At 38.7% G+C, this 24042-nt stretch overlaps 2 protein-coding genes across 2 annotated transcripts in view; both read right to left on the reverse strand.

Moving 5' to 3' along the window:
* Window positions 1-517: 517 nt before the first annotated feature.
* The window catches only part of LOC134801354 (clathrin interactor 1-like), a 32270-nt gene continuing 8745 nt past the window's right edge, over window positions 518-24042 (reverse strand). Inside the window, exons 2-14 of the mRNA XM_063773894.1 lie at window positions 23539-23740; window positions 21395-21523; window positions 20101-20209; window positions 18680-18769; window positions 15459-15564; window positions 13839-14056; window positions 11743-11902; window positions 11453-11656; window positions 11163-11366; window positions 10873-11076; window positions 9975-10312; window positions 9112-9243; window positions 518-2430 (exon numbers count right to left, since the gene is read on the reverse strand). Of these exons, the coding sequence (XP_063629964.1) occupies window positions 2114-2430; window positions 9112-9243; window positions 9975-10312; window positions 10873-11076; window positions 11163-11366; window positions 11453-11656; window positions 11743-11902; window positions 13839-14056; window positions 15459-15564; window positions 18680-18769; window positions 20101-20209; window positions 21395-21523; window positions 23539-23740 (2413 nt within the window). The 3' untranslated portion in view covers window positions 518-2113. The remainder of the gene's footprint in view (window positions 2431-9111; window positions 9244-9974; window positions 10313-10872; window positions 11077-11162; window positions 11367-11452; window positions 11657-11742; window positions 11903-13838; window positions 14057-15458; window positions 15565-18679; window positions 18770-20100; window positions 20210-21394; window positions 21524-23538; window positions 23741-24042) is intronic.
* Window positions 5813-8922, reverse strand: LOC134801104 (telomere length regulation protein TEL2 homolog). The gene has a single exon (XM_063773629.1). The coding sequence runs from the start codon at window positions 8867-8869 to the stop codon at window positions 6050-6052; it is 2820 nt and encodes a 939-aa protein (XP_063629699.1). The 5' UTR covers window positions 8870-8922; the 3' UTR covers window positions 5813-6049.

Genomic DNA, 24042 nt, shown 5'->3' on the forward strand with positions numbered 1-24042 from the left:
ATGATCCATTGATCGTGGTGGTGATAAAATGGATTAAATCGCAAATTTAATAAAACGACGCAATAAAAAATGTTCATAAAATTTCAATCGAAAAGAAATATGGTACATACTTATTGAAAGATACCTATTTCGTTTTCGGTAATTACATTAAATGTGAAACTATTCATGTAAAATCATGCTTCTAATATTCCCACATCTCTAAGTGGGAATATTAATAATGTTCTATGTGGTTGTTTGATGTAAAAATGTTATAGGTACTCGTATTGTATTGTATTACACATGATTTATACAAGTAGTTATGTGTTGTATGGCAGTATACGCTATTATTAGACTAACATGCATCCGAATAAAAAAAAACATCTTTGCAAGCTTTCGATCAATGGTGATAGGGTTATTCCCACTAGTTACGACCAAGTTGTTACCAGTGGTAACTACTGGGATTTTTTTTTCCACCTTTTACCACTGGTAACTACTGGGTTACCACCAATATTTAACTGGTAACAACTTGGTGGTAACTAGTGGGAATAACCCTGATATAAGGCGAGAGCACTTTGGGCGTTATCTACATATTGCCACGTTTTCGTTCCTATTTCTATCATGAAAACGACTTAAAACCGATTAAATTATTATCAAGACACATCAGGTTCAAATAAAACGTGAATTATAAAGGATTTTTTTTAGTATTAAGGAAATTACAAGGAATGTACAGTACAGCGTATATATATAGCGTTTGTAGCAATTTTACAGACATTTTTTTTTACACTAAAGACAACATTAATAACTAATTGATGCTCATTTTATAAGTTTCCAATCTATTGTAAATTTGGCTCAATCAACGAATTACATATATCACTTTAGATATAGAAAAACATATCGTTTTTTTAACTAATATCAATTTCACCAACCTAAGATAAGTTGTCAGTTATGATCAAATCAGACCGAAGAGCACTAATTTACACAACATTTCATAACCAACAAAGGAAAGTTTAAGATCATCTTACATATTGCACATCGCAAACGACATCTTATGTACATGCATACATAATATCCTCTGATATAGGCTGATATGCACCACTGTCGAACTATATGTACAATACTACTTTAATAACAACGATGCACCTTTCTTTTCGCGCACATTTTTGCCAATCATATTGCAGCATTTACGCGGTGGCGTCGCAAATCGGTCATATCAATCAGTTGAAGCCGCACCTTGTCTGAAAGGGTAGTATCTACTTTCAGATTTGACCGACGACATATGAACGATAAATTGATCAAATAACATCTGTAACCTGAAAATGAAACGGCACATTCTTACATTAACCCCTCGCTTTCCATTGACACGATATAGGATCAGCAAACAGAAACAAAATACAATTATTTAACTCCAGGTGATTTTTGCAGGCAAATTTTCTTCCCTCGCAGTTTAGGGGTTAAACGTTAATATGTATTTGCAATATGTGGTTATAGGTGTCGTGTGTTTATGCTTAAAGAATGTTATTGATGCAACTCACTTGTGAATTTATGTGAAATTTAGAAGTCGCGCCGGGCCGTCCCTTTGAGATGCAAGCAATGGAACTTTTTTGAATAACTTCCTTCGTTTGTGTACTTACATCTCAGTTATAATTAACCATTTACCAGGCGGACAGTTCAAAAATGACAATCGAATGTCAGTCTTACTGATCGAGAATAGAACACATATTTGAAGTGCCGTATGTGGGAAATATATACCCCTTAGCCTGGTAAAGGGTTAGATACCTGATTGGTTTATTAAGTCTATTTTGGCATATTTTGCAGCATCTCTCGGTTGACCCTCCGTACTTTTGTTGCATATTAATATATCTAAACCGTAGAAAACAAATCCCAAATCTTCAATTTCTAATATTAAATTATTTGGATTTTAGAGCAATGAAAAAATTGGACAAGTCCATAAAGGAAACACCGTTTATCCCTTTTAGCATTGAAAAAAGGAATAAAAACGACAATAAAATATACGATTTTAAATTAAGTGGTTTATAAAAGCACAAAATTGAGCACATTTTTCCCACAAAAAACAATTTCATTGCTCAAAAACCTCAACCTAACCATTCTGGCATGGATCAGCCATTAACCAATATCATTGTAAAAGGTTCTGGTTAAACTGTGCCCTGTTGGGAGCAAAATTATTGTTCAAGTTCATATTCATAGGCTGTTGGTATTGGAATGACATTGGCATCATATTAGGTTGTTTTGCTGGGCTATTCGGGCTAGATTTCAGTTGATTTATAGTAGGTGCAGGGCCTGCTTTAGGCGACCTAGGGGCTAGTAGGTTGTCTAAGTCTAGGTTGATGGCGCCGGTGGAGTCGGCCCAGGTTGCCCCGAGCTTGGTTGCGGGTTTGCTAGCCTGGTTGGTTGCCGTTGGTTGCAGGAAGTCGACGGGCGTTGGTTGGATACCTGTTTAGGAGATTTTGATAAATAGGCTGTTTTTTTTAATTAATTCCTCTACATTTTTTAGTTAGTTTTTGCATTTTAACAGCATATTTACAATACACAATTATAAGTCGAAATTATACTTTAGACACAGAATTATAAAGTTATGTACCAAAACCAAATGATATATGTATTAATACAGTCTTGGTAATTTTGAGTGAACGGGCCAAGAAATAAATGTTTAAATTTATTTTAGCATAAATTGTTGTATATATCAATGCAATTGTTTAATATCTGAATATTATTTTAAAGGTTTTCAAGGATACCCGTTCATTCAGTTACCAAGATTAATTTGAGATTGAATAAACACTAAAGAAACTTTATATCACAAAGTTAAGAACGCTCAAAAGTGTATTAGAAAAAATCAAAACACACAAGACTCACAAAAAAAAGCATGATTTGAAATAACAAACACGTTTAATTTAAAAAATCTTTATTTAATAAAACTTCACGGTGGGTACATTTTTAGAATTACCAATTATAATTCTTAAGTATAATTTTCATAACCAATTAGAAAACAGTTCATAACAAAATCGAACAGAGTAACATTTTTGTTTTTAAAAATCATCACATTTAGAACGATCGCAATAAAGCACCTAATAACATTTAATTTTATAGACACCAACCCTGACATGCATTTAAAACTACTCCTTAATTCATAATTACTATAACTACTCCTTAATCATAAATAACATAATTACTTAGTAATATAGACAATCCCATCGCCAAAGTTAATATTCACCATGTTTTATGCTGGATATACAGAAACTTTAATATTTGTATGGTATAATTATTTTTAAATGCTTACTAAAATTTATATAAAAATCGTCAGCTATTGCAAAAAGAAACTAACATATTTTTAAACATCATTTAAAAATCAATTGACAGCTGTGACGAGTAGTACAAAAGAGTTAAACATATTTTATTAATTTTATAATAAAATCATATTATTATATCCGTCAATTCAACAAGGCATGTAGTTTTGAAACATTTACACATCTAACACAAAAACACAGGAACACAAAAATTATAACAAGTATTAAAATCACATAACATTTGCCATAGCACATTCTTAATAATTTAACGCATTACTGCCATGTATTGTGTGCCAAAATATTTATTAGTGTTTATGTTAGGTCTACTTTAAAACTAGCCGCCATACAATTACCTACTACTAATAGTCAAAATGACCGATTTCGAGTTACTACGTCTATTTTTAATTAACCCTCTACCAGCCTGACAGTTCAAAAATGAGTAATGACAATCGAATGTCAGTCTTACTCATCGAAAATAGAATACATGTTTGAAGCAGGGATCGGAACCGGTTTTTCGCAAAAACATAACCATATGTGTCGAATAATTTTATAAGCACTTCAAATGTAGGACTCAGTTGTGTTTTTACGTAACGTCTTCGCATTATTAGATTGCCCAATTAGAAATGAAGTAATTAACAAAGAACGAAAAAACACCGTTTTCGTTCCCATACAAAAAATACCGGTATCCGATCCCTGGTTTGAAGTGCCGCATGTGGGAAATATATATCCCCTTTGCCTTGTAAAGGTTGTAAACGTCAATTTGTGATTTTAGACAGATATAGCATTGAAAGTCAATAGTAAGTTTATAACAAACATATTAAACAATCAACAGTAGTAATTTGAAATAAACTTAGTGACTTTTTTAAATTATGAAAATATAAATTCTATTCCGAGCAATAAAGAGGTATTTTACCTACTAAAAACATAAGTTATTGTTATGTTTTATATGATTTTTAATAAAAGCAACAGAGACACACTATAGTAAAAAACTGAAATTATATTATTAAGATAATCCCAGCCAGACGTTTAGTTTAATTTAACATATTATTATCTCAGTTATACTTATATCATCTAAGTTTACCTTATCTAACATCACAACAAAGATTTTTTTCCATTACTAGTATTATAACATCTGTTTTTTCCTGTGTACAGTCGCCATCGGATATATCGGAGCGGCCGAGGTGCTCACAAATATCTGCACACGCCTCTATTTATTTATTTAATTTTTGGCAGCTCCGATTTAACTGAATGCGACTGTACATTACATAAATATAAAACAGACAAAAAGCGTGTATTTCCAAGATTATGATGGTTTTAAACTGAATAACATTTTCTTTTCAAAATGTATCACTTTAAAATGTACACTATTTTACTATCAAATTGAGTTCCAAACTGTCATATTTTAAATAGTATCGTATTGCACTTAATTTAAGCATTGATTGCACTGGTTTTCATATATTTCGAGTAGGCAAAAAAAAAACTTGACAATGACAGTTTTTTTTAATTCAAAAGCCATCACATTAATTTCAGTCATTTTTTTCAATTTTTTTCACTACACTATTGCATTTAACCCTTCGAACGCTACGTGAGTTGTGTGCAGCGTGTCACCGTGAACCTTCTAGGAATGCACGAAAGTTGGGCTAGTTTGGTCTATACTACAAAACGTAATTCAAGACCAAAAAAAGTAAGAAAATGTTGCCACTTTTTACTAGCGCGTCTTGTATTTATGTAAAAATAAGTAAAATAAAAGTACTTTTTTAAATCGTAGGAGTAAAATTACTAATAATAAATAAATTATCTTAGCGTGATTATTTATCAAAAGGAATTTACTAGTTTACAAACAAATTATTGCAGTGGCAACATTGTCTTACTTTTTTGGTCTTGAATTACGTTTTGCAGTATAGAGCCGCGCGCGTCAATTGACGCATTTAGCGGTCAAAGGGTTAAATTATAACTACAAATTATAGCACACAAACTTATATTTATAATTATAGGAACTTGTTAACTATGTAAACAAAAGTCACTAGTAAATTCATCATTCAGAGACAATTTCAATATGGCGGTTTGTTTACATAGTTCGCAAGTTCCATAGAATGACACTTTACATAGCTATTCTAATAGACTATTTTACAAATGATTACGGACAATGTCTTACATTATTGTATAATCACACAAAATATGTTATTCTTACAGTTAGGTTACGTTAGGCGAGATAAATTCAGAGTCTTTCAACATCAGACGTTGGTCTGAGCCAGCTTGCTATTATAGCATAGCATTATATAATAGCTACTGTTTTTGTACAGCTTGGTCGACGGTAGTGGAGCGGTGGTTATATCGAGACAAAACACGGGGCAAGATATTCAAAAGGAATATATTATTTGTAATAAGTAAAAATTGGCCTCATTCACTCCATTATAAAACTTAATGGCGCAATTAAATCAAATTTGGGCGCCTTATTTGTTATAGAATTAATGTCAAATCAAACACCATACATTTTGTCAGGAAAGTGACAGTTAGACGTAACTAAAACACAATTAAGTCGCGCTTTAAAGTACAAGTCAAAATTAAAAATTTTAAATGCCCAAGCGTTAAGTAAAATGCCGTTGTTTTGTCTCAAAAAACCCCAGCGAACGAATTTACTTACGCACATTGCTCGAATAAGACGATATCGTCATATCATTCGTCCAAAACACCTCGTGATTACACAGCAGCTTCGAGCAGTGCTTGCATTTATCCTCTACCGTCTCTGGCCAAGCCGTACACAAATTCTAATCCTCAAACAGCCCTACATCACCTAAGTTATTCTCTAGTAAAGAAATGACTTGAGCCGCGAAAATCGCAGTTTCCGATGCAGGACTGTTCAATCTTGACGTTATATCTAATCTTATCATATCTTCTAACCAAGCCTGAAGCTCAGACATGGGTTTTGCGAATTCACTCCGCAGTATAGATTGCGGCAAAGCTATAATAACACTAGCTAACATAGCTATAACGCAAGATTGTATTTTTGGGTCTGGTGTGTATCGGAGATATAGAATCATTTGGACAACATCCCAGCAGTAGCTTGGGCATTTCGGACAGTTTTTTGATGCTAGAATTATGTTCCCGATCACTGATAAGTATTTGAACAGCAGAATGTTGTCAATATCTTGCTTTTGGTTCTGATGGCTTAGAGATAGCTGCCTTATACCAAATCCACCAACTAATGGATAGAAGAAACTATCAGCAACCGCTGCGAATTGATTCCTTTTAGCTTTAGCAAAAGGATGTGGTCGTTTTGAGTGGAAACATCTGGTTTTCTGTATAAGTCTTCGTCGTATGATTTCTTCAGCTGATACATTTTCTTCTTCTTGATTTACAACATCAGGTTTGACTAGTTTTGGTTCGTTTTGAGGTCTGACATCGGCAATTCTATTGGCTGCTTCAGAAAATACGTCTAGCATGAAGATTTTAGTCGCAATAGAGTATCTTCCGACGTCTGTATGGATCTCTTTGCAAATATGCTCAGCGCAAACTGTAGGATGACTACACAGTATAGCGACTGCTGTGTTAAATTTGATGCTATCAAAATCGTCTACATGGAATTTAGCATCCAAATGTATGAAGAGATCTAGTAATTCTGTGGCCAATTTATGATCTTCGTTTTTAAGCTGTTTAGTGATTAATTCTTCAGCAGATTCCACTGCTGTTTCGAATATTTCCGCATCTTTAGCTTCAGCTATAAGCTCTATTAAATCTCTGACATATGCTGGTCTATTTTTATCAGCGATCGCTATGTCGTTTGACATATCGTAAGGTTGCAGATCGTCATCTGAGTCTAAATCCTCTGACAAAGTCTTGCTTTTATCTAGAGCGTCAAGTTTGACTGAAATAATAGTTTTGACGATTTCTTTAGTTTGCTCTGGGCTTTTGACAGCACAGGTCATTATAGTGTTATTATGGACGGGTCTATGGTGTTCATCTATCACTTTCATAGCGATTAGATCGAGAATTCCTTTCAAATCCATGGTTTTCGGTTTGAAATCTTTTTGTATCTTTCGCTTTACGTCTATTATGCATTTATGCGTTAATTCTTTGAGCTGATTATGTATTTCAACGCAACTTGGTCCCATTTCTTTATAATCAAAGCTTAGGTTTTCTGCAGCTTTGTCAGTATCATCTAAATCTGCTAATAATTTCAATATAATCTCAATAGTGGCCATACCAATACACCTGAATTGTTGTGACATTACATCAAGATGTTTTGACATGCCTTTGTAGAGGACCGTTTTTAATTCATTTAACGACCAGTTTTCTTTATTCTCGATATGAATAATAACACAATATCTGATAGCAAGAATCAGTAATTGTGAAGTGTACATATGATGTGTTATGTTAGTTACGTTCGAATGTTTCACATCAGACCAGACTCTACTTAATTTCAAAACTAATTCAGTCAAAACTTTGCTGTCTTTTGTAGTAGATAGATAGTATATCAAGTTTTCTGGTAAAGTGGTATCTTTGTAGTCTTTCGGCTGAATGTATAAAGGTATTCTGTATGTTAGAATCTCTTTCCAGTCTTTATTTTGATCGAAATTGTCTCCAAGCACATGTAAAATTGCTTGTTCTGTTTTTGTATAGTCTATCGGTGATCGATGTAGCAATGTTAGTGAGATAAAATCTATGGCTTGTCTGTTTAAGTGAAAGAACACTTTTTGTATAAGTTTTCGCCTGATAAACATAGTATCAGTTTCATTCGTCGACCAAGCGATAAGTGCGTCTATGAATTTAAATATGGCGTCCGAATTACCACTCATATTGTAATTAATTATCACTTTCGACACGAAAAACGACAAGTACGAAATGTCATACTGTATATTTTGTGCATAACTAGATTCAGCCATATAATCCATGCTCCTAATTATGTGAAAGATTAAATTGTATGAATAGTTCTCATGTGAGAAATTCTTAGGTGTATTTTTTTCTAATTTGTTAGCAATTCTTTCTGGTAATGTCACCAGCAGTTGAACATAGCTCTCCCATTCATTTTGCTGCTTATACTGCTCACTCACGTCATCAAATTTGACACTACTGCAGTCAATAATAGCGGTCAAAACTGCGTCACTTTTGACATAATCTGTCAAAATTGACGCCAAAGCGTTTAGAGGAACTTCATTAGTTTCATTTCTCAAAAACCCGCACATAACAGCAAGTGTTTCTTGACTAACCTCAAAACTTTCTTCAACGGTGAACAGGCTTGTGATTTCATTCTTGAAAAGCGGCCAGGATGATATCAAAACACGCACTACACTGCTTAAGCACTGCACTAACACTTCCAAAACTTCACTGTTGAATGATTTGTCATCGATGCGGCTTAGCTTTTGCACTGTGATGGGTCCGGGAAGGGTTTTGAGAACTTCATTGAGGCATGAAGCCAGTTTTTTCGCTTGGCTGGCGGAGCTCACTCGTTCAACTCCATGTAAAGCGTCTACAAGTGTTCTCAACTCTCTGCGGAGGTCGCTTTTCGTTTTTTCATTCTCTGGAAATGGAAAACACCTGAATGTGCCCAAAACTGTATTTACACTAGTTACATTTATGTCACGTATCATGCAGACAGGAGTCAAGTGTGTTTTGAACGTATAAGTAAAACAATAGAAAAGTCGCAAGCGGCAAGTAGGTTTTCACAAACGTTTTCTTTTAATCTAGTTATATATTAAACGTAAGTCGAAGTATTGTTTGAGAGTTTTTTAAACAATACTTCTATAACACCAATTCTCTCTAAATACAGTGAGGAAATATTCCATTGTACCTTTGAGCGCCAGAAAATCAACAATAACGAAATTCCACTCACCAGTCTGTGTAGGCTGCAGCGTGACTTCAGACAGCTGTGCCGCCAGCGCGGCCAGCTCGGGGAAGCCCGCCGGGGAGGGGGGAGGGGCCAGGTCGCCGAGCAGGTCCAGGTTCGATGCCAGCGCTTGGGGTGCTGGAAATAAAAGTATCAAGTAGAGCGGAAACGAGAACTGAGAGAAGTATTTCCTTAAATTTTATGGTCTTCAGGAAATTTGACACAAAATATACAAAAAAAGTTTCAGGATATAGCTTAAAACTAGGGATCGTGGGTCTGCAACCTTGTGAGCTTGTGACCTAAATTCAAAAATATTTTTTTTTTAAACATTCTATGGTGCCTCCTGTAATATAGTCGCCATCAGATATATCGTAGCGGGCGAGGTACTCAAATATTTCGGAGCAGCACAACTTTTCAACAAATTCGTTCCACTAGTTATGATCAATAATAATAGTACATGTAATTTGTCATAAATATAAGAGCAGCGACTTTTCAATAATTTCGGAACATATAACGAGGTAGTGCTATAATATAAGTAATGAAAAAGCACGCGTGTTTACATGCACGTTGCCAATAACAGTAGCTTGAATTCATGAAAAGTATAAATTTAATATACTTCCGGAAAGTCAATATTATTGACAAATATTAGATAAATCTGGATGTAATAACATATAACATTTAACATATTGTCAAATCTAGGAAGGCCAATTAAGCCATACAGATGTAGTGCATAATTTTTTCCTTCGTATTTTCTCGGAAACGTTCGTATTTGTCATGCTACTTCAATCAACCTCAGTATTTTTTATACCGAGACTGACTGCATATAATTGAAAAACATTAACAATCATTCACTTAAAATGACTACTCACCAGCATTATTATTAACCGGTGTAGTAACATTTGCCACAAAACTGTTGTTCATAGCCGGTGCTCCAAAATTGTTACTAGCCGGAGCGACAAAGTTATTGCTGGCCGGAGCGACAAAGTTATTGCTGGCCGGAGCGACAAAGTTATTGCTGGCCGGAGCGACAAAGTTATTGCTGGCCGGAGCCCCAAAGGCAGCTGGTGCCCCGAAGTTGGCCGGGACTCCGGTGAAGGCACTGCTGAAGTCTGCGAAGCCATCGTTGGAGGCAGGTTCAGGGGCCCCAAAGGCGTTGGAGAAGTCTCCAAACTCGGTGCTGGTTGGTGCCGGTTTGGGGTCTTCGGCCCTGGAACAGGTAGGTTGTGGGTTAAGTTTACTATTGATTGTATGTATAGAACCAATAGTTGTATCAAAAATTTTACAAATACTAAAGGTATTGCATCGTGAAGCCACTCATAGAACAGTTTCATCACAACACTTTGCAGTTTCATCGCCATAAAAGTTTAAATACCCTCCATGTTATTAGTTCTATCGCTAATTTCATGCAAAATAAATGCATTTGTGTAGTTTTAAGTTCTCATACAGGGGGGCCAAAAACTAAGTGCATTCCCGTTGCCAGGGAGGTTTTGGGATTATACTGAGCAACTTTTACTATGGGACCCACCCCGAAATCGCGAAAAAAAATTTGGCTGTTTCATACATTTTGGCTGGTCCATTTTCTATTGGAGGGTAAATCTTTTTTAATGAGATGTTAATGTTACCTGGGGTCGAAGTCGTCTTCAATAAGTCCACCCTGTGGTGCGCCTGGCACGGGACAAGTCTTGAACAGATCGTCCAACAGTTCTTGTGATTGGTGGTTAGTGGAAGCCACTGGAGTGGGCGCTGTTAATGAGATGTGAATGTTACCTGGGGTCGAAGTCGTCTTCAATAAGTCCACCCTGTGGTGCGCCCGGTACGGGACAAGTCTTGAACAAGTCGTCCAACAGTTCTTGTGATTGGTGGTTAGTGGAAGCCACTGGAGTGGGCGCTGTTAATGAGATGTGAATGTTAACTAGGGTCGAAGTCGTCTTCAATAAGTCCACCCTGTGGTGCGCCCGGTACGGGACAAGTCTTGAACAAGTCGTCCAACAGTTCTTGTGATTGGTGGTTAGTGGAAGCCACTGGAGTGGGCGCTGTTAATGAGATGTGAATGTTACCTGGGGTCGAAGTCGTCTTCAATAAGTCCACCCTGTGGTGCGCCCGGTACGGGACAAGTCTTGAACAAGTCGTCCAACAGTTCTTGTGATTGGTTGTTAGTGGAAGCCACTGGAGTGGGCGCTGTTAATGAGATGTGAATGTTACCTGGGGTCGAAGTCGTCTTCAATAAGTCCACCCTGTGGTGCGCCCGGTACGGGACAAGTCTTGAACAAGTCGTCCAACAGTTCTTGTGATTGGTGGTTAGTGGAAGCCACTGGAGTGGGCGCTGTTAATGAGATGTGAATGTTACCTAGGGTCGAAGTCGTCTTCAATAAGTCCACCCTGTGGTGCGCCCGGTACGGGACAAGTCTTGAACAAGTCGTCCAACAGTTCTTGTGATTGGTGGTTAGTGGAAGCCACTGGAGTGGGCGCTGTTAATGAGATGTGAATGTTACCTGGGGTCGAAGTCGTCTTCAATAAGTCCACCCTGTGGTGCGCCCGGTACGGGACAAGTCTTGAACAAGTCGTCCAACAGTTCTTGTGATTGGTTGTTAGTGGAAGCCACTGGAGTGGGCGCTGTTAATGAGATGTGAATGTTACCTGGGGTCGAAGTCGTCTTCAATAAGTCCACCCTGTGGTGCGCCCGGTACGGGACAAGTCTTGAACAAGTCGTCCAACAGTTCTTGTGATTGGTTGTTCGTGGAAGCCACTGGAGTGGGCGCTGGAGCTGAAGCGGACTTGCCGTAGCTCGCGGCAGCGCCTGAAACATCAATGTTTTCAAAATTTCACTCGGGTCATCATTGGCCTTAGAGTCTATTACAGACTATACAAGCAATGTCAGGTAGGAGGACTACGTTTTTCGTGGCTGTGTAAGCTAATAAACCATCGTGGGTGAAATTTCCTCTCCACAGACGCTGGCCTGGGACACAAACAAAGAGACACAGGGTTGCCCAAGACCTTTGGGTCTCTCTCGGCCTCACCGACTAAATCCGCGGGAAAGACAAGTCAATAATACCCGCGGAGTCGGATCGGCTGCAGGCGCATGACGGCTGGCACCGAGCCGGGTTTGTTTCAAGTTTTCCTTCTCTGTTCCTATCTCTTCCGTTGAACAACAGGAGGACCAAGTGCAGGCGAGATTAGAATTTTGAAGTGAAGAAAGTATTTTGACGGGTATATAGCGGTAGGGTAAATTGCGACTACTTGGCCGGATATAAAGCGACAAATATACTGGATAAATGGAGATAAATTTGGGGAATTAATGGCGACAAATATGCCGTGTATATGGCGACGAATTGGTCAGGATTATGACGCCATAAGGACGGTAAACGGCGACACAGGGGTTGAATAAATGTCGATAAGTGGTCAGGTAAATGGCGACAACGCGGTAAATAGAGTCAATTTCAAATACTTTTATAAGTGGAGCTTGGAGCTATTCCAGAAAATTCTTTACTTCTGTTTTTTGATGCCCCACCACTGCCATCTACGCTTGCCTCCAGAATCTCGCGAACTAAATTGACATGAGATTGACAGATAAAATGATATCAGGAATAGCAAAGAAAAACATTACCAATAGGCCCCGTGCATGAACTATAGGGGGCAGCATAGGAGCCGTTAGATTTTTGGCACGAGGCGTAAATGTGTCGCTTATGCTTCCGATGTAGCCCACAAGATGGCAGAACCCACTATGCACAAGGAAACGTACCGACGAGAACGGTAGATGGTAGCACTTCCTTTGGCAATGTACATGTGCACATATGTTTCCGATTCAGGCCACAAGATGGCAGACCCTACAACGCGCACGGTCCCTATAGTTACATTTGAACTGACCGCGCAACACTAGCCCCCCTAGCGGTGAATTTTCGCGATATTCTCTAATTCAAACTTTTTTGAAAATATCGATGTGAACAGCACTGGCCCAACTGTGGTATCATTTGTGCACATTGGCTTGTCAATTTAGTTCGCGAGATTGTGCGGGCAACTTGAGACAAATATAGGGGGTATTACTGCAATGTTCTGCCGCCAGAGTGCAGCACTAAGCTAGCTAGTAAACCATAGAGTAACTTATACATACTGTGCCTTAAACTGTTTTTTGACATGTTTTCCCAGACAATAAAATATGACATTGACGCATCAAGGCGGTTTGTTAACAAGGACCTACCAGGAAACGCGAAAATCGAAATTAATTTATCTGCCTCTTTATCGCTCGATGCAATAGTGATAGAGAGGTTCGATAACGAAAAATCGATTTTCTTGTTTCACGGTAGACCCCCAGATTGTGATGGTAGTGGCGCCCCCTACGCAGAGTTTTGCGTAATATTCCCAATTGGTAAAATATCTTACCTAACTGTGGACTGAATGTAGATGTAGTGACAAAAATTGAGAAAGGCATGTTGAGATGGTTTGGACATGTGGAAAGAATGAGTGAAAGAAGGCTAACAAAGAGAGTGTATAAGGGAGAAGTGGACGTGGGAGTTGGAAGGGGTACACCTCGGCGGACTTTCTCTGGTCAGATCGGGGAAATCCTGAAGAAAGGCCAGGTCAAGAGCACCCTAAACCGGCGAGCGTGTATGAGGAATGTTATGAAAGTGAAGGAAGCGAAAGAGGTATGTCAGGATCGTAGCAAGTGGAAATCCGTGGTCTCTGCCTACCCCTCCGGGAAATAGGCGTGATTATATGTATGTATGTATGTATCTTACCTAAATCGATCTTTTTGGTAGGCGTACTGCTTTTAGTCTTGGCGGGGCTCTTTAAGCTGATATTAAGCGTGTTCCCCGATCCGAGTCCTGTCGAGGAACTGAGTCCCGCCGCGCTGACGTAGCCCTCGGTGTCGCGGTCTCGCTCGCGCTCGGCGGAACGTGAGCTGAGTGAGCGAGGCGGAGGGCTGCCGGCGCCGTCGTCTCGATATACGTTTTCCCTGGAAATGTAAAACGTTTTTAAATTACCTGTAGGCTTAGTACGAGTGCGACGCAATATCCGTCTTTTTCTAACATTATTAATTAGAGATGGACGGGTAGCCTATCTCGCGCGCAATATATCGGTGCTAAGCTCGGAGTAATTAACAATGGAGCCGCCATTAACAGGCGTTCCCCTCTGTCGAAAATAGGCGGCCAATGGTCAACCACATGTCAACCATATGTATGGACCTATGGACTGACGTTTATCTGACATGACGTACCTATACATTTGATGTGCCCCTCCCCCGCAAAAAACGGCAGACTATTTTGTACCGAAAATTTTAGACATGGCGTCTCCGTTGGTTATATCCTCTAAGGTGCTAAGACTGCTCTGCAGCAATGGGCGGCCCCTTGCACGAATGCGCTAAACGCGCAGCCGTCAGGGAGGAGTGGAGGCGAGCCGTCAAACGTGTCACAAAGGGAGATTTCCAATGATGAACACGACCGCTCTGTCAAGAGTGTCCCGATCAAGAAGAAGAAGACTGCTCTATCACTGAAGAGCAAGAGAATATATTTATTTAGAATGAAGAGGCCCCAAGTCATACTGAAGTCATTAATTCATAATTAATTCATTTATTAGACATTAAGGATTGCAATAAGTCCAAATTTGTGCAACAATGTAGGTTTATATTCATATATCGTCAAGTGGACGAAAACCAGCGCAATGACGACCGGTCTGGCCTAGTGGGTAGTGACCCTGCCTGCGAAGCCGATGGTCCTGGGTTCAAATCCCGGTAAGGGCATTTATTTGTGTGATGAACACTAATATTTGTTCCTGAGTCATGGGTGTTTTCTACGTATATAAGTTTGTAATTATCTATATAAGTATGTATATCGTCGCGCCTAGCACCCATAGTACAAGCTTTGCTTAGTTTGGGCAAAGAGAATAGATAGTATAGAGGGCTATTGCCATAGTAAATTTTGTAGTCACGGTACATTTACCTACTGCCATCTATCGACACACGATTAAAACTTAAAATAAAATTGAAAATGTATAAATTAATCAAAATATGTATACGGATAAATGATTTTTAATTTTTATTGTTCCATACTGACCCATGTTCGTTCACTAATATGTGTTAAAATTGTTAAATATCAAACGGTGTCGTCAACGCCATCTAGCCGAGAATAGGCCAAAGGTATGGCGCAATCTATTCGAGACTGACTTTTTCTTGATTTCCGAGGCACGTTTTTTTCTTAGACTTTATTTATCTTATACGGAGTTACATATATCTTTGGTTTGGGGCTAGGTTCATCTGTGTAAGATGTCCCCAATATTTATTTATTTATTTTATTTTATTTTTATATGTTACATAAGAAGAATTATGGACACTGTCGCTTACTAGAAAATATAATACTTACTTGTTTGGTTTTCTGGCGCTGACATGACTAGGCCCGTGACTATAGTCACCATCTGAGTCATCTGCTCGGTCGTAATCTTCTTCGTCGTTCCGCTCTTTGGGTTCATCTATAAATGGGAAATTATAATTTTAACTAAGGTTTAGGTAAGGTAATTTCTTGGTTCAATGTCATTGCATCTCACTCTCTGTGTCTCTCTTGTTTTACTTTGCTTTTATTTTAGTTTTAAGTACATATTTATATTTAGTTTGATATGGGTGTACCTACTATTTACTGTACGTGATGCTTGAAAACAAAACCTTTTTTTTATTAAGCAAAATGTGAGAAGCAAATACGCATTGGACAAAGAAATCGGACAGGTCGAATGTGGAATACCATACCAATGAACAAATTATTTAAGGAAATACAGTAGAATCCGCTTATAATGACATCGAAGGGAAGTGACAAACACGTCATACTAAGCGGATGTCATAATAAAGTATACCTAGTTGATTAAATTCTTATTTTGGTTATTTTTTCCAAATTCATCTCAAATTCCTGTGTGAGAGATGAGGTTTGTTAACCTCGTACCAATTATCAACTTTCACCGAGAATCAAACTAGTTAAAATAACTTAATCGCCACGCACGCACCAAACGTCGTCGCAGGGAAAGACGCGGGACGGCCACGAAAACCACCGTATGCTGCGAATGTGTCATAGTAAGCGATTTGTCACTATAAGCGAAGTCATCTTATCCGAAATTGACACAAAGAATTTTATATGAAAACCAAACTTCGCACAGTAATTGCGTCATAGTAAGCGGTTGGTCAATACTGATCCGTTTATTATGACTCCGCTTATACAAGCGGAGTCATAATAAACGGATTCTACTGTATTTTTATTTATGTCTATCAAACTTAGAGCATTTAGTAACTGGAGATGTCATCGCTGTCATTTTCTTTACGAAACAGTCTGCCGTTTTTTGCGGGGGAGGATAGAAATGTATAGCTATTTCTACATGATTTGTCCGTAACGTACAAATAGCCATGTCAGTCCATACAAAAGTTTGCACAGTTATTAAATGCTCTAATATTTCATGTAATGACACTACTTATTATAAAAATTATAAACTGAAATACATTTCATATACGAAAGAAAAAAATATCCAAGGCCTCCAATGTTGTTTCCCAAATAGTTTAAAGTCATAATGTATTGTTTGTCCGAATTTTCGTTAGTCATAATTGTTTTTTCTCAGAAACGCGTAACTTTTCAGGGTTGCCATAAAACAAACCTAACCTAACCTAACCTATCTATGGAATAACCTTACGAAAATCCTGAAAAGTTAACGGTTTCAGTTTTATGACTAACGATAATATGACAAACAATACATTATGACTTAAAACTTTTGGGAAACAAAGGGACCCCGTCCGGGGATTTATTCATAAACATTATTGGTAGGTACATTCAAAGTCAATCTTAAAATCTACTTAACAATTTAACTACACACTTAAATAAGTTTATGGCAAAAATTCCATTTTTGGTACAAGCTTTTATCGCTGACTGTACTTTTCTTTCCACAGTCAACTAATACTCAACGAGACAATTCTAACAACCCTAAACACAATTACGTTGTGTTATTTTATCACCGAGTTCCTATGGCCACCTCCTGTCTCCATCATCAGATCAGCTCGATGGTACCATAATATTGCAATGTCATCCGATTTATACATGCATGCATGCAACCGGGAGGTGGATCAAATTTAACTTGCAAGATTTGATTACAGACCGACAGACAGACAACGGGACAGGTGAAACTAAATAAAAGCTTGTAATAAATGTCCTAACTTAAAATCTAAACACCTGACCCTGGGATTGAACCAGTTGTGCATTCGCGGCAGACGCCATAACTACTAACCAAGTAACCACCCGGATCAAGGTGGTCGTATCACTTTCATAATGACCACCGGAAAGACGCGTTTTCTGTAACGTTTTTGACCCACATGAAAAGTCCTCTTTGATAAAATTTCATTGTTTTTACCTTCCGACGTTCCAGCTGAGTTGCATCAGCTGTGGTCACGGAAAGACTGACGTCCCAGCAAATGTCAACGGAGATATTAATAAAACACCACTAAACTACCCGAAATTAGTTTATAAAAATGTTCAGTCAGTGTTGTGCTGTTGTGTCAGTCTTTCCGTGACCACAGCTGGTGCAACTCAGCTGAAACGTCGGAATTTAAGGTAAAACAATGAAATTATATCGCGGTAGACCGTAGAGCATTTAATAACTGCAGTCGCCTTTAAGAGCTTACCCCTCTGCCGAAAACCGGGTTACTATCAAATGTACCTTATCGCTAAAGGACAATATAGCTGAAATGTCTCGATTGTGTTATGTCTTTGTGACAACATAGACATAAATGCTAAATGCCTCTTTAGCAAAACGTCTGGATCTTAGAATGTTACAATTTAAAATGACCTAGCAGCAAAAGTCCTTTATCTTCGAATGTCTTTATTACTTGAATAGACATAAACGCTAAATAGTCTGTATTGTGTAATGTCTTTTTTACTAAATGGAATAAACGCCAAACGACTCGTTAGCAAAACGTCTTGATTTTGATATGACACTTGATAATTAAAACCTTCCCGCGCATACTTTGTATTGTAAACACATTGACACATTACATTTCCAGACGTTTTGCTACTAACTCGTTCGGTGTTTACGTCAATCAAATAATTTTACTTTCGGCTTATTAGGTATTCTAATTTCTAATCATACGGACTATTTATATTTCCAGACGTTTAGCTACTTAGTCATTCTAATTCTTAGCCATCGAGCTAAATTGACTCTTTGCTGACTGAGTATTCTACTTTCATGTCGTCCAGCTGAATTGACTCTATGCTGACTGTGTATTTTACTTTTATGTCATCTAGCTGAAATGGTCGTTTAGCGATAAGGTAATTTTGATAGTAACCCCGAAAACCTTGCACAATTGTGCAAACGTTACGTACAAATGATGTAGAAATAGCAATACATTTGACGTCCCCTCCCCCGCAAAAATCGGCAGACTGTTACGTATAGAAAATGACAGCCATGACGTCTCCAGTTACTAAATGCTCTAAGCGGTAGACCCTTTTGTGTGATTACATATGTGTACAAGACGCGAGAGTTTAAAGTGTTATAAGTCCTCTTTGACCATACTTCTAAGGGCGAGCAGTACTGTGCTTGAGTTGGGGTGAGATTGGCTTACCCCAGTTGCTGCCGCCGCCGCCGCGGTCGCTGTACTCGCCCCAGCCTCCCGACCCGCGCATGCCCATGGCGCCCGCTTCCGACGACATGCCTATAGCATTACAAAAATATGTTTATTTAACCCTTAAGTGTCACGGCCACCATCCCATTAACCCAGGGTTAACCGGTTAAACCGTTAACCCAGTGTCAAATTGTACTGGTAACCATGGTAACTCCAGGTCTAACCGGTTAACCCCGGGTTAGTGGGATGGTGCAAGTGGCGCTTAGTCCATAGCGGCAACATACTTGCCATCACACTTAAAACAAAAACGCATCACTACTAAAATGCCAAATGGTGTAAGGATTAACAAATAAACTAATGATTATATGAAGCGCAAATAATGATATAACGATTTAACGCCCAATAATAAGGTTAAATTAAAATTGCGACCCTACTAAAAAATCGACTACAAGAAAATTTACAAATGAAACGCCATACAAAAATTCTTCGGAAGTATGATTATCGGAGTCTGAATCCAAATCCGACGAATCTTCCAATCAATTTTACTCCAAATACATTAACAAAACCTAGTAAAATTGTCTTAACTATACCACAGAATAAATAATAGTACTACCGTACAGAAAGGAAACTTCCTACAAAACCACGTTTGACAGCGGTTCAGGCCTTCAGGGTCGAATCATGCTGTCCCTTTCTAATATATGGCACTATCCATTTCGGCTATTTAGGGCTGTCAAAATTTAAGCCATTATCTTATCTGTGGTCGTGCACGCAAAGGGACGACAAGGTGTGTCAACCCTAATAATTGCTCGGAGCAAGCCTGAGCCGAACGGAGCCGAGTTTGTACGATGAAAGTCGACTTTGCCGTTTAAAAAATAGGTCGCGAAGCGCGTAGTTTATGGTCAGTCAAAAATTAAAAAGTTAAAAACATTGCAGTATTTGCAGTCTCGATTTTGGGACTGCAATGTTGCATACAAATTCCATTATTTGTCGAGTTCCAAACTTTTTAAAGTAGAAATGGCCATATCAAATGAAGGCACAGGCCCATTAAACAGCCAAACAGATGATTAGTACCGCGACTATTTAGCTGTCTCAAATAGGTTGGCGTATTTTCGGCAGAAAAATACACTTCTATTTTTTTATTAAAAAAATAAAAAGGCGGCAAAGCTAATTTTTTCAATTGTTTCTACTTTTTTCTGTGAAAATATATACGTACGAACGTTGCTTTTGTAAAATATTTCTGTGATATTTATATTTCTTGCACCATTTTTGAGGAAAGCACTATATATGACTCGGCTGGAAGGCTACTTGCTGGCTTCGGATTCAATTAAACGGACTCCCAAGGTCGTCCGTTTAAAACGAATCCTCAGCCTGCAAGTAGCTACTTCCGAGCCTCGACAATAATGTACTATAACTGCACTCACCAATATATTTGTCCTTATTCTTCTTAGCCTTTTTCCTCTCCTCTCTCAGTTTATCATCATCTTGGATGAAGTCGATCAATTCACGCACCTTGTGGCGGACATTGATACCCTGCAAATATTATAAAAATAATGAAAAAAAAAATCATATTTACAAAAGAATATGCCGTCGTTTTAGACTTCAACAGCAGTTCCACTTCGCACAAATGTCGCTTTCTGAGGGAAAATAAACGATTTACTATAAGATAAAAGTCACTATAGTTCTGTCTATAATAGTTCAACAGTTCTCTCAATTCTTCCAGCATCCCATCATCAGATCCTGACCTGATGACAATGGGACCAACTGTAAAGTATATCAAACGTAATATTCAACCGAAAAGCAAATTATTCTAACCTACTCAGTGTCCAGCAGTCTTCGAAAAATCGGGGAACACAAAAGATCTCGACGAATGAAAACCTTCAAAATCATACAGACCGGGCAATGAGAGAACCACTTATTTAAACTTTCACGATTGTTACTCAAATATTATTTACAACTACGGGATGGGACTAGTCCCCAGTGCGCAAGACATGGTATAATAATATACTCCGCCTGGTACTCTCTTCCGACCACGTGACTGACACAAGCCTACGTCATCATGCGACAGTGCTATATGATAATATGCGATAGCGCTATATAAAGTGGCAATGTTATTGTGACGTAGGCTTGTGTCACTCTGGGAAGAGAAGACCACGTTTTACCAAATCCAAGAACTGATTATTCACGGGTAGGGTCGGTTTTTTGGATATAATGACTGGACTAACTTGTAGAGAATCAAATTTCCTACAATTTTTGTCCTCACGGTTTTACTGTAAAATCAAAAATGGCCGAGTTATTCAAGAAAAACCGTTTTTTAAAAAAAAAAACATTTTTCGAATATACGCAGGAGCCTGATTCAGTCTACTTTTTGAATTTACACTCCCAGTGACCCCCCCGAGGGACCTACGAAAAAAAAAACCAAGAACTAATTATTCACGGGTCAAAATCTATAATGACTGTACTATTATTAGACGATGTGCGCAAGACGTTCAAGTTAATAAACAAGACCAAGTGCGGGTAGTTCGAATAACTCGCGCGCCCGGAAGACGTTGACGTTAACTTTAGCCAGTCTTCTCCGAGACCACGGAGAGAACGCCGTCCTCGAAACGTCGGAGGTGAATTTAAAACTTCTTTTACGCGATTAAGTCTCGCCGTTGTGAATAATGAGAGAACCCTCTATATTTAGCGTCTCGGTTGCATCCTAAGTACATAGATTACCTGGTCTTTGCCCACGTCGTCCACATAAGTGTAGTTCTCTAGTGAGCGTAGATCGTATATGTGTTCCCGAGCTGATGTGACCACTCGCTCGGAGCCGTTTCGCACCAAGTAGCTTAGCAGGAGTAGGCACTGAAATGATACAAAAATGTTTTGGCTTCCGATTATGAGAGGAGTTGAATATATGATTGGGTGGATCAACTATTTCTTGTCATTCTATTCCATCACATCCTTCAGCCAAAGAGAATAGAGTCTTAGAGAGTTACTGTCATGATAAATTATGTAACTACAGTTCATTTACTGCCAACTGCAGGCAAACTGTATATACAGTTATATGTTCTGTACTGTGTATTAATAATAAAAAATAAAAAATAAAATCTTTCGACAGAAGATTAACACTGTTTGAACGCCATTTGACTTTGATCCTTATTCTTTGACTGATATGTGTTAACATGTTAAATATTAATATTAACGCCATCTACTCGAGCATAGGCTGAAGGTTATGGCGCCATCGCTCGAAAACATTGCACCATTCCTTTGGCCTACAGTCGAGTAGATGGCGTTAATATTAATATTTAATAAGTTAACACATATCAGTGAAAGAATAAGGAAGTCAAATGGCGTTCTAACAGTTTTATGTTCTGTCGAAAGATGGCAGTAAATTTACAGTGGCTACATAATTTACTTTGACAATCCGTCTCTATAGACTCTATTCTCTTTGCTTCAGCCAAGAAATAAAACTTTGCTAGAATTATGTCTGGGGTACCGAAAACAGTACAGTGAGGGAGAAATAATTGATTCCATTTGCATAGATGATTGCAGGGGGATCAACTACATCAGAAGAGAAAATATTAAAGAACCTGCCTAACCGTTTACAAAAAAACCGGGCAAGTGCGAGTCGGACTCGCGCACGAAGGGTTCCGTACCATAATGCAAAAAAAAAAAACGAAAAGAAAGCAAAAAAAAAACGGTCACCCATCCAAGTACTGACCACTCCCGACGTTGCTTAACTTTGGTCAAAAATCACGTTTGTTGTATGGGAGCCCCATTTAAATCTTTATTTTATTCTGTTTTTAGGATTTGTTGTTATAGCGGCAACAGAAATACATCATCTGTGAAAATTTCAACTGTCTAGCTATCACGGTTCGTGAGATACAGCCTGGTGACAGACGGACGGACGGACGGACGGACAGCGAAGTCTTAGTAATAGGGTCCCGTTTTACCCTTTGGGTACGGAACTCTAAAAACTACTTTATTAATCGATTATTTCCAGTCTTTGCAGTTCATTTTATTCGGAAAGATGGAGTGAAGCTTACTTCTTTAGAAATTCCTGCAAGAGTGAAGGTCATGTAAGGGAGTTTGACACCAAGATCTGAAGGCCTACCGCGAACCACATTCGACGTGTTCCCTTCCTGTCGCACTTGTAAGTTCGTACGTAAGTGTGACAGGGAGGCAACACGTCGAACGAGGTTCGCGATAGGCCCTCTGAATACTCGCTCCTACTTATAGAGACATGAGCTGTATGTCTTCTAAGCCAGGCATCTGCAACCTTTAATCCTTGGATTAATGGTCCTTGGGCCACGGCTGGTTTTTCTGCTTCTTTGGGCCAAAAGTATGTAGTCGTAAACGTATTGGAAGAGCTCGTCAAGCGCGGTTTGAAGGCCCTTCTAAGCGCCACTTGCCCCATTCATCTAACCCGGGGTTAACTGGTTAAACCTACAGTTACCATGGTTACCAGTACAATTTGACACTGGGTAAATGGTTTAACCCCGGGTTAGTGCGATGGTGCAAGTGGCCCTAAGTCAACTAACCTTGTAAGTCCTTCGCCAGTGTGACCGGTTATCATGCAACATTCTCCTCCATAACATGGACATGACCTCAGGGAGGTGTTCATATGTGAAGGTCGCCAGGGCCAACTCTTACATCTATTGCGTGAGAGAGACGCCATGATCTGACTTCTCTCTCCCACTTCTTCGTACCTTGTAAGTCCTTCGCCAGTGTGACCGGTTATCATGCAGCATCCTTCTCCATAACATGGACATGACCTCAGGGAAGTGTTCATATGTGAACGTCGCCAGAGCTAACTCTTACATCTATTGCGTGAGAGAGACGCCATGATCTGACCTCTCTCTCCCACTTCTACATACCTTGTAAGTCCTTCGCCAGTGTGACCGGTTATCATGCAACATCCTCCTCCATAACATGGACATGACCTCAGGGAAGTGTTCATATGTGAAGGTCGCCAGGGCCAGCTCCTGCATTTGCTGCCCGGTCGGACCCCAGGCCTCGTCGGATGTCGCTTCGCGGACCTTGCCTTCGATCTCTGTGTAGTTCATTACTACATTTGTACTGTAAAGAAGAAAAAAATCTTAACCGGAGTTTTTTGGTATAAAACTTTCTTCTTTTAGGATTTTGATTATAATATACGGGGTGGCTAAAAATAACTGCATTACCGTTGCCAGGGAGGTTTTGAGATTATATTGAGCAACTTTTACTATGGGACCAACCCCTAAAACGCGAAAAGGCGCCCCTTAATTGCGTCTCCAAAGTAAAAACATTGGAGAACTTGACAATTGTCAAGAAAATGTAACCTAAGAGTATAATCTTACCTAGATTCTTTAAAGAAAGATGGTATGGTATAATAAGTCATT

This window comes from Cydia splendana, chromosome 21 (assembly GCF_910591565.1).
Source record: "Cydia splendana chromosome 21, ilCydSple1.2, whole genome shotgun sequence".
Lineage (NCBI taxonomy): Eukaryota > Metazoa > Arthropoda > Insecta > Lepidoptera > Tortricidae > Cydia > Cydia splendana.

Bases quoted from the DNA above. Each gene is read 5' to 3' on its own strand.
- LOC134801104 (XM_063773629.1), bottom strand. From the start codon at position 8,869: ATGATACGTGACATAAATGTAACTAGTGTAAATACAGTTTTGGGCACA.